The sequence below is a fragment of the Zerene cesonia genome, chromosome 4, assembly GCF_012273895.1.
Source record: "Zerene cesonia ecotype Mississippi chromosome 4, Zerene_cesonia_1.1, whole genome shotgun sequence".
Classification (NCBI taxonomy): domain Eukaryota; kingdom Metazoa; phylum Arthropoda; class Insecta; order Lepidoptera; family Pieridae; genus Zerene; species Zerene cesonia.
Genome location: NC_052105.1, coordinates 2,682,856 through 2,693,788, shown reverse-complemented (window position 1 = coordinate 2,693,788; position 10,933 = coordinate 2,682,856). Strand labels below are relative to the sequence as shown.

The 10,933-nt window shown below is 34.5% G+C and overlaps 3 protein-coding genes across 3 annotated transcripts; 2 read left to right on the top strand and 1 right to left on the bottom strand.

Annotated features, from left to right (window-relative positions):
- The first annotated feature begins 332 nt into the window (after window positions 1-332).
- On the top strand, window positions 333-2,003 carry LOC119839568 (eukaryotic translation initiation factor 2 subunit 2-like). Its single transcript, XM_038365919.1, has one exon. The coding sequence runs from the start codon at window positions 442-444 to the stop codon at window positions 1,378-1,380; it is 939 nt and encodes a 312-aa protein (XP_038221847.1). The 5' UTR covers window positions 333-441; the 3' UTR covers window positions 1,381-2,003.
- A 50-nt stretch (window positions 2,004-2,053) lies between these two features.
- LOC119839567 (beta-ureidopropionase-like) lies at window positions 2,054-3,840 on the bottom strand. The gene has a single exon (XM_038365917.1). The coding sequence runs from the start codon at window positions 3,448-3,450 to the stop codon at window positions 2,284-2,286; it is 1,167 nt and encodes a 388-aa protein (XP_038221845.1). The 5' UTR covers window positions 3,451-3,840; the 3' UTR covers window positions 2,054-2,283.
- Window positions 3,841-4,008: 168 nt separating this feature from the next.
- Window positions 4,009-9,259, top strand: LOC119839690 (microfibrillar-associated protein 1-like). The gene is made up of 9 exons (XM_038366108.1): window positions 4,009-4,292; window positions 4,411-4,598; window positions 5,303-5,517; window positions 5,693-5,805; window positions 6,297-6,478; window positions 6,908-7,032; window positions 7,431-7,574; window positions 8,340-8,436; window positions 8,654-9,259. The coding sequence occupies exons 1-9, from the start codon at window positions 4,220-4,222 to the stop codon at window positions 8,837-8,839; spliced, it is 1,323 nt and encodes a 440-aa protein (XP_038222036.1). The 5' UTR covers window positions 4,009-4,219; the 3' UTR covers window positions 8,840-9,259.
- The last annotated feature ends 1,674 nt before the right edge of the window (window positions 9,260-10,933 follow it).

Here is a 10,933-nt window from a genome sequence, read left to right as displayed (position 1 = left end):
CTACAACCAATAAAAACAAAAAAAAAATCGTAGCTTGACTGAAATGTACGCCAAATAGAGGGCTAGAATGAAAAATTTTCTCAATAACACGTGCATTCACTACCACAAACAAGCATCGACCATTGTTATTTCTTCAATATTTTAATTTATGGCTGTACGGTTTACTCGGTTATCTTCTCACAACTTGATTTTCAATTCCAAAGCTGTCAAGAAACATCAGCCTCCTGAGCTTGACAGTTGACAGCGGCTATTCTGTGTTACATGTTCTCTTTAATAATATTAGAACCTACTCTGTGCGATTGCAAGTAATTTTAAGCTAATTTATGTGTATCTGTGAAGCTGATGCAACATTTTGTCACTTCTCCAAACCACCTGCCAAACGAATCTAAAATCTAACCAAATTTTATTTTGAATTAACTTGGTGAGATATTATTATAAATCATGGATGACGATATGATTTTCGATCCTTCTTTGAAGAAGAAAAAGAAGAAGAAGACAGGATTTGACATGGAAGCAGCATTAGCAGGCGAACAAGGCGAAACCACGAGTACGGAGGCGCCTGCTGAGATAGGTGACGTAGACGTACCCGAGGACGACAGCCTGGATTTAGATAATTTCGGTAAAAAGAAGAAAAAGAAAAAGAAGACTTTCTTTAATTTAGACGAATTAGAGAATGCATTACCAGAAACAAGGGAAGAAAAGCCTCCCGCGGAAGAACCAGAGCAGCAAGATGATGAGATTATTGATGACTTGGATCTCGACATCGATTTTGCAAAGACTAAAAAAAAGAAAAAGAAGAGAAATTTAGACGAGATTGTTGCGGAAGAGGATGTAAAGGGAGATGATCAAGAGAGAGACGACGATCAAAATGGAGAATGGGTTGGAAGTGATCGCGATTATACATATGATGAGCTACTTGAGCGAGTTTTCGACATTATGCGCGAAAAGAATCCTAGTATGGTTTCTGGGAAGAAACAAAAATTCATAATGAGACCACCTCAAGTTGTTAGAATTGGAACAAAGAAAACTTCATTTGCCAATTTCACAGAAATATGCAAAACATTGCATAGACAGCCTAAACATTTATTAGATTTCTTGTTGGCCGAGTTGGGTACAAGTGGTTCAGTGGATGGTAACAGCCAACTCATTATTAAAGGTCGTTTCCAACAGAAGCAAATTGAGAATGTCTTGCGTCGGTATATTAAGGAATATGTTACATGTCATACATGTCGTTCTCCTGATACAATTCTTCAAAAGGATACTCGATTATTCTTCCTCCAATGTGAAACCTGTGGCTCTCGTTGCTCTGTGGCTAGCATCAAATCTGGTTTCCAGGCTGTCACTGGCAAAAGAGCGGCCATGCGTGCAAAGACTGCATAGAATAATAGTGCTTAGTGATAATCAATTCAAAACCTGGTTTTGGGGTACATACAGTGAACTTTTCTTGCTTTCCATTCATTTCTTGTGTAATAAAATATATCCCTTGTTGAATATCTGTTAGTTTCTCAGTTGGGTGCTTTTATGTGTTCTAAAAAGTTATGCCAATAATGTTTTATAAAAATATATACATGTCGTGTGAATTAGGATATTTATATATTACTATGTAATATAGGCAATTCATAATTTATTGAATGGATTTAATATACTTTTTCTGTTTAATTATGTTGATTTGTTTTAAATAATAGTTAAATATATACAGTGTTTGTCATTTAAATAAAAACTCGCTTGTCATTATTTCTGATAATAATTTGTAGTTCATAATGTCACAAAAATTGTTATGCTTTTTAGTATTTGCACTAAGTTATTTTATTCTTTAGTATCAAGTGTCCCATAGTATATAAAAATTGTATTAATAATTCAATTCAAATATGAGCAATGCTTAAACTTTCTAAATAAGTGTATTTATATATTGATAAATGAAAGTCTGCATGTACCCCACTGTAACCTACATATTTATATATAGCTCACTTCTGTAAAATTCACATTGGTACACAATGTTTTTAAACAGTTGTTTTATTTTCACACCTCATAAATAAAACTTCATTTGATATATTGTATAATTTGTGTAATAAAAATAAAATTCTAAAACATACAATAGTATTCAACTTTAAGTTACCCCAACAGTGTATAAATAAAAAAAAAAACCATCTGATCATTTCAAAAATGTGCTCAATTTTTCACTTAGTTAAAAAATATTAACTGCCACAATTAGCTTACAGCTACATATTAGGAATTATAATCTGAGTCCATCATTGTAAACAAGAACAATAATTGTTGAAGCCCTTAATTGTCTCTTATAAGTTGAGGTCCTTGTTCTCCTTTTAAATATTTGCTTAAGCTGTTGGCATATAGATCCAGCCGTTGTGTCATTGCAAACCCCCACTTATCCTTGATCTGTCTGCACATATTTAAATCAAGTTGGGCAATTAGCAAACCATCTTTGGTTCTTGACAGACTAGGTGTCCTGGTACCATCAGGAGCTGTGATATAGCTGGACCCATAGAAATGCCCAAAATCACAATGTGCTGGTTTCCCATCTCCAGATGTGAACTCATTGGGAAATACTTCTGTCCCAACCCGATTGATTGCACATGTAAAATAACTGTTAGCTATAGCAGCATTTCTAGCTTCAACGGCCCATAGATGTTCACTCAGACCAGAAACAGTTGCTGATGGATTGAAAACTATTTCAGCTCCATTAATTCCAAACATCAACCAGTTCAAAGGGTGGTGACGCCCATAACAAATGTTTATTGCTATTTTACCAAACTTAGTTTCAAAAACTGGATGACCTGTGTTGCCTTCAAAATAATATGTTGATTCATTGAAATCACCTACCCTCGGAATGTGATTCTTTCTATGGCTACCTATTACCACACCCTTTTCATTTATCACAACTGCTGTATTCCAAATGAGATCACCATGTATTTCATCACGTTCTAAGATTGGTGAAATAATCACCATACCATATTTAGCAGCATACTTCTTGAGAAACAGGGTGCTAGGCCCATCGGTAACACTTTCTGCAAATTCACACCATGGTGCTTTTTCTCTGGTGCAGAAAGCAAAAGGCATACTCCAAGCTTCTTGCAAACATAAAATATTGACATTTTCATCACCTGCTGTATCAATCAGTTTGGAAATTTTGTTAAAAATGGCTTGTCTCTGTTCAATTATGGGCTGACTAGTAGAAATTGCAATTGAATGCTGTATCACACCTACTCTAACAGTACGAGGAGTTCTTGTTTCTTCTTTACGCGCTGGAAAATCATATGCTGCAATTTCAAAATCATTTTCTTCAGAAGTTTTATTACTTCCTTTTTTAAGTTCCAGGCTATGATGATCTATTCTTCCATAATGAATTCTATTAAATTCTTTCAAATCTTCGCCTGATATAGATCTATTTATTAGCTCATCAATACTTTTTAGCTCTTTATTAATAGATGCCATGACTTATGTATTGATTTTCGCGTTGTATGAAACAGTTTGAAGGAACTTACACGTTGTCTATTGATTGATAAATAACTTCAATCAATAATTTTACTTGATTACTAAAATGTTCCTATTACATACATTAAATCACGGCATCAACCATCAATTATAACAATGAATAGCTATTATTCTTACACAAATAATTGGTGTTCTTCTGGATGATATGTAATAACTATCCATAAATATGACTGTTATCACTAGGTATTGCTTAAGTAAACAATGGCTGGAGTTGCATAAGATAACGAAAATGTCAGTGAATATTTGTTATATTACAGAGCCTAAGCGAACTAGCAATCGCGGAGATTCATATACTGCGATCGCGGTATTTATCTCAGTGTGAGGGACGCTTTATAGTGACTATAGATGCTCACTCAATAACGACATCTCTATGATTTTAAATTTATTATTTATGATGTAGATTGTCATTTGAATTTTGATTTCATGGTACTTTTGTCAAAGTGGTGTCAACTGTCAAACTCGTTTGTAATTTGTAAACGATGGGTCTGTGGCCTGTGCGAATTATTCAACAATTGGACTTGAATTGTTCTAGATTTTCATTTGTTGCCTGTTTTTATGTTTGTTTTTTTTTGTAAAACGATAATTGCAGTGTACAAAAAATATTTGTAGTTTCTATTTCTTTTTCTTGAAATTTCGTTACTCATAAGACTACTGATACATTCACACATCATTGCTTCTCATAATTGTTAAGATTTTTCAAATCGTAACCATGAATGTTCTACCAGCTCAACCGATTGGTATACAAAGTACTGCTGGTGCGGTGCCAGTTCGAAATGAAAAAGGTAACAGTATAATTTAGAATAGTATTTTTTTTACTATTATAGGTACCAAAAATTACAATTTTCTTTATGGTTTTATATATTGTTGTTTGTTGTATATATATTTTAATTTAACTTTCAGGTGAAATATCTATGCAAAAGGTGAAAGTTCAAAGATATATATCAGGAAAAAAGCCAGATTATGCTCAAGGAGTATCATCATCTGAAGAATCAGATGCTGAAGACTTTATAGAACAACAAAGACCAGAGAGAAGGCATATTATTGCTCCTGTTATTGGAAAAGATGACCACAGTGATTCAGAGCAAGAAGTAAGTTATTGTTAGCTGAAAAAGTTCTTTATACCATGTCATTCTCCACAGTAAGTTTTAAGACTATGTGGGCGAATCTGCGGGCAACAGCTAGTGTCACTGTAAAATTTTACCATTAGATTACAATCTCATATTGCATTATTTCTTGGTAGATATAATCTATCAATGTGAAAACCATGGAATTATGAAATACATTCCATATGATGGTTTTAGTTAGGTTCAGTTTGCGATAAATTACACAGAAAGTAGAACAAAGGACAATTTACAAATAATGTAATCTTGCCATATCCAAATGAAGGCTATAATTACTTAATAACTATGTAATATATCAATGATTAAGCATATAATAATTTTAATATGTTTTGTCACCTTATAGAGTATTTTTTGAACAATGTTTTTCAATATTGATGTCATAGATTGCTTATCATACGCACCATTGTGGAACACATCAAACATCTTTTTTAATCCTCCTTACTAATATTATACATCCAATGTAACTCTGTGTCTGTCACTTCTTTATGTCTAAGCCACTGAATCAATTTGGATGAAATTTGGTACCAAGATAGCTTGAGACCTGTAAAGGATATAGAATAGATTATATCCCGAAAATCCCGAAGGAATAGGTACTATTCAGGTTTTTCTATGACTATGCGGGTGAAGCGGCGGGCATAAAGCTAGTATTTAATTTTTAATTCCAATTACAGGTTGATGACCCTCGGTTGCGCCGTCTTCGTATGGCAGTGCAGTCGCCTCCGCGACGCTCGGAGCACAAACCGGAGATTATCGACGCCGAACCTGAAGAGCCTGAACCAGAATCCAGTGAAGATGAGGCTCGGCATAGTTCCGAGAGTGAAGACGAACTGGATGAAGATGAGATTGAGCGACGTAGGCAGGCTGTTAAAGCTAAATTGGCTGCAAGGTATTTAACTCTTTAATTTGAAACTCTATAATTCAAAGTTATTATTACTATTAGCTAAGGAAATCTCTATATATTTGGAGCTAAAAAAAAACATATTGATACACGACATGGTCAGCATCAAACACTGTGGCCGAGATGCTATGCTATATATTGATGAGAATTTAACATATTCCAGAGAGGCAGAGAAGGAGGTTTTAGGGCGGGATGATGAGGAAGAAATGTTGGATGGCGATAAAGAGGAGAGTGGCTCTTCAGACACAGATTACACTGACAGTGAAGAGGAAACTGGTGAGGCTTATGACCTTATAATAATGCTGATTAGTTTTATTTGAATTTATCGATACAATTTCAATTGTTGGTCCTTTTTAAAATGGTGCACCAAAAAAGGGAAACCTAATGAAATTTTTTGTGTTAACGAGCGCCGGCCTCATCAGCATATAATATATTTCAAAAAAGACATATACAAAAAATTTATAAATCATGTTTAAAATCAGTTTCAAAGTCTTTAATTTCCAAGAGAGAGAAAGGTTTTAGGAAACATTCTTCTCTTTTTAAATTATTCTGCTAATTACATTTAATGATGTTTTAAATATTTTAAGTCTGTTTTTTGTTGTGGTGTTATGTGCCATTGTTGGAAATAAATTCAATTTTTTGGTCAAGCGGAAAACCTCTAAAATGATTAAACAATATGAATTTTTCTAAAAATGATCAGTTTGAAATGAAATAAGTATTATATATAAAATAAGTATAAATAGTTTAATAAAAGTCACATGGTCTAGGGCCAAGAGTAAAGCCAGTATTCGTAAGAGCGTCAGAAAGGATGACAGTAGCCGAGCGGGAAAGGAAAGTGAAACAACAGAAGAAGGAAGAAGTGGAAGCGAGAAGGGAAAAGGAGGAGAAAAGAAGAGAGGCGTTGAAGCTAGTTGAGGAGACTATACGTGCGGAGCAGAAGAATACTCAGGTAGTTTCATGAATCATAATGAATTCCAATGTTATATGAAATGGTATTTCGTGTTCTATATAGCCTTACGTAATAGATTCTAAGTATAGATAACAGTGATGGAACAAGGCAAATATTGCAGTTTTTGTGTGTTCGAAAATTGTTCATAAATTATAATTTTATCACTGTGGCAATGAAAACAATTTTTTGTATATATTTGATTGATATAAAATTGATATTAAACATATATTGTATGTATCTTTGTTATTACTACCAATATGCAAATAGAAAGAAATTCGATTACTGTGGCGGGATCACTGGTGGCCGAGAGGCTGGGCGTTGCTACGGCTTGGCAAAAAGACGCGGGTTTGAATCCCGCCTCGTGATTATATAGTCCATAAATAAAATAGATAATAGATATTATAGTATTTTGTTAATTTATTATTAAAGGCAGAACAAAAGGAAGCGAATATAAACGACGTATGCACTGACGACGAGAATGACGAGCTGGAGTACGAAGCTTGGAAGCTGCGCGAAATGAAGAGGATAAAGCGGGACAAGGAAGAACGAGAGGCGTGAGTTGTTTTTTTTTTTGCACTAGGCGTTAATGTTTTTTTTACTAGATGAGGAAGTAGGGACGGCCCTTGTGTATGAATCCTCCTCTCTCTCGGACTCCTAAACTTGAATAGGAGTCCGAGATAGACTGTACTGATTCTAATCAAATTCGCACAGCGTGTACAGTTTAATCCAACTTAAAAAATATGATAGTTTATATTATATGGAGTCGGGGTGTGCAGCTAGTTGTTTATAGAAATGCACAGTAGGCGCAACGAAAGAAAATTCAAGAATATTTAGCATCATTTATTAGTTCAACATCCTTCACCTCTGTATCTTGTATAGAAATTATTGCACGAAACAAAAAAAAAAAAGAAAAAAAAAAAATAAAAAAAAATAATGTCACGTCTCGTTGCAGCGTGGAGAAGGAGTGGCTGCAAACGGAGCGCTTGCGCAACATGACCGACGACGAGCGGCGCGTCGAGCAGCGACTCAACCCCAAGCTGATCACCAACAAGCCGGTCAAGGGCAAATACAAGTTCCTGCAGAAGTACTACCACAGGTACGGACGTGTGTTGGAGATATGCTATATTGTATCTATTTATTTTATTATGTATAGATATATATAGGTGTTAAAGAGAAAAAAAATTGTAAATAGGTGACAAATTGCCTTTTTTACAAATCAACAAATTCAACAAATCTTACTAAAGAATAGGAAAACATTATCACTATATTATAAACGCGATTGTATGTATTTATGGATGGATGGATGTTTGTTATTCTTTCACGTTAAAACTACTGTATTGTATTTTCTTGTGTTTGATTTTACGCGAGTATTATACATTTAGAAATTAAAAACTTTGCAACGGATTTTAAACGCGATTATTCATTATATTATCAATCGACGTTTCGAACACTTTACAACGAGCGTCTCCCCGTGACCACGCTGGGTTAATAATATAATGAATAAATCGCGTTTAAAATCCGTTAAAAAGTTTTTAATTTCTAAACTACTGTATTGATTTTTATGAAACTCACAATAATATAGCTTATTCATCAGAATAAGGCATGTGCTATATAAATACATGCTTTTGCCCGTGGATTCGTCCGCGTCGCGCATCGAGTAGCTTTAAATAATTATGAATTTACTATATCTAAATATGTTCCGTTAAGGTTATCCGTTAGTTAAAATGACATACATTATTTGTCATTTTAACTGACGGATAGAAAATATGCATCAAGTGTCAAATTCGCTATCAGGTACACAGCAAGTGAAACCGGCTGTATTGAGTAATTAGATATTTATACATTTTTTTTATATTTTCAGAGGTGCATTTTATTTGGACAAAGAGGAGGATGTTTTCAAACAAGATTTCTCTGGAGCGACACTGGACGATCACTTTGATAAGACTGTTTTGCCGAAGGTAATGCAATAAAAAAATATGTAATTTTTTTAGGGTCTAAAAACTGCGATGATATCACTTCCATAAGATAATCACCTAAAATAGTGTATTAATAATACGTGAAATAAGTTTGTTTGTTTCTTTTATAAAATTTGTAAGAAATCGTCACTTAAACTGATCCTAATCATTTAGCTTTTTCACAAAAAAAAAAAAATAAATAAATAATTTTCTCGTTCAGGTGATGCAAGTAAAGAAATTCGGTCGCTCCGGTCGCACAAAGTACACGCACCTGGTAGACCAAGATACCACAGAGTTCGACTCGGCTTGGAACAATGAAAGCGCCGCTGCGCGCTTAGCTAACTTCAGAGGAGGCATGAAACAGGTGTTCGAGAAACCATCAGCGAAAAGGAAACATGCTGTATAATACAAAGAGTTTCACAATAGGAACATGCTGTAGAAAAGAAAATAAGAGTTTTAAAGGAACATTCTGTACACTGTTTGAGAATGTGGTAATAGACAATTAGAGTTTTAAAAAAGGAACATCCCTGTGTTAGAATGTTGAAAAAAAATGGAAATAGCATAATGGAATACGATAGAAGGTTCACAGTGAAGTGTTCAAGTAAATAATAATGAAGAATATGTAATTTTTGTAAAGTCACAGTAAAAATGAAATAATAAAAAGATTTTATGTTAAAAAAATGGTTGAAGTTAATGTCATTATTTTTAGTACGAATAAAGTATAAGCTAAACTGTATGCTATCAGAGTTGGAAAATGTTTAGAATTAAAACTAATTTTAATATGTTCAAAAAGTGTTCAATATAAGAAATTAAAATATCGATGACTTATTTGTTCTTTTATTTTACTCAAAAGAAGTCCAATAAATTTATTTGATGTTAATACAACTTATGTGCTTCTAATTTGTAACATAAAATAGGAAAATAGGATAGGCCTACTTTCCTATTCCTACTAATATTATAAAATGCGAAAGTTTGTAAGGATGTGTGTGTGTTTGTTGCTCTTTCACGCAAAACTACTGAACCGATTGCCGACCGATTGATTTTAAATTTGGTATGTAGACAGCTGGACAACTGGAATAACATATAGGTAACTTTATCCCGATATTCCTACGGGATACAGACTTACACGTGTGAAACCGCTGGGCGCAGCTAGTTCTTATAATCTTAGTGTCAAATTTTGGAACTTTATTACTATTTATTACTATACAGTTACCGTATCCGAAGCAAAGGCTGCTTGGAAAATGGGAAAAAATGTGTTTTTCCCAGCGGCAAAATTTCGAATTGTTTACTTTCTTTGGCAAATATTTAGTGTGTAATGTCGTCTGATTGTGTGTCCAATTTTTAAATTTGTGCGTCCAGTACTTTTCGAGTGAATCGAGAAAAATCGTGGCCGCATAACAATGGCGCGTGCACAGTGTATTAAGCGTACATAATATGATAATATTATTTTTTCTTATCACATATGAGGGGTAGTTTTGTAAAAGATCAGATCATGAGATGCCCTTTGCTTTCTACGTGATTACAAAAATGAAAAGAGTTAATTTAACTTATATGTATGCACTTGTAACAGTTTGATTTTTTTTTATGTCATAGCGGGCAATTGAGCTGGTGGTTCGCTTGATGGCCTCTGCGAATGCTCTGCATTAGTAGGTACATAATATTATTAAGCAGTGTGCACTTTATTATAAAAAAATGGTGAAGTGCGAGCTAGAATCATGAAATTAAGGGTTCCTTACAAATAAGCTAAAGAGCAACCACAAAAAAAAATTATTAACCATCCAATTAATTATTGTGCCAATCGTTGCATAGCCTCGATTTTTTGTTATTTGTTGTTTAAGCGCCAACAGAAATACAGCATCTCTGAACATTTCAACTGTCGAACTATCACATACGAGGGAAATAGCCCGGTGATAAACGGACGAACACACAAATAGATAGACAGACAGACAGACATATAGACAAACTTTTTTTTTTATGTTACAGTCGGCAATGGAGCTGGTGGGACGCCTGATGGTAAGCGCTTCCACCGCCCATGTACATGTGGAGAGGCGTAAGGTTCATTGCAGACCTTACGCCTCAACAAATGGATTTCCGACTTTCTTGGGAAGGTATTAAGAAAGGATTAGCGATAGGAATAATGTAAAGAACTGGGAAGGGTAGGGAAAAGGATATGGGCTTTCGGGACCGTCACTCACCGAACGAAACACAGCAGAATGCTATTTCACGCCGATCTTCTGTGGGGGTGTGGTATTTCCCCGGTGCGAGCTGACCCAATACGTGCCGAAGCGTGCTCGACTAACACATATAGAAGGATGTTTACCTTCTGGGTACTGAATTCTATGAAGGGGTGGTGTATTTGCAGTGGGCGAAAACCCACACTGTGCCACAGATTCTGGTAACGCCAATATTATTAAAATAGTGAATTAAAATTATTAAAATAGTGAATTAATATTTATTATTTTGTGGTGTAATCCAACTACCCTCCTTACACGCGAGCACA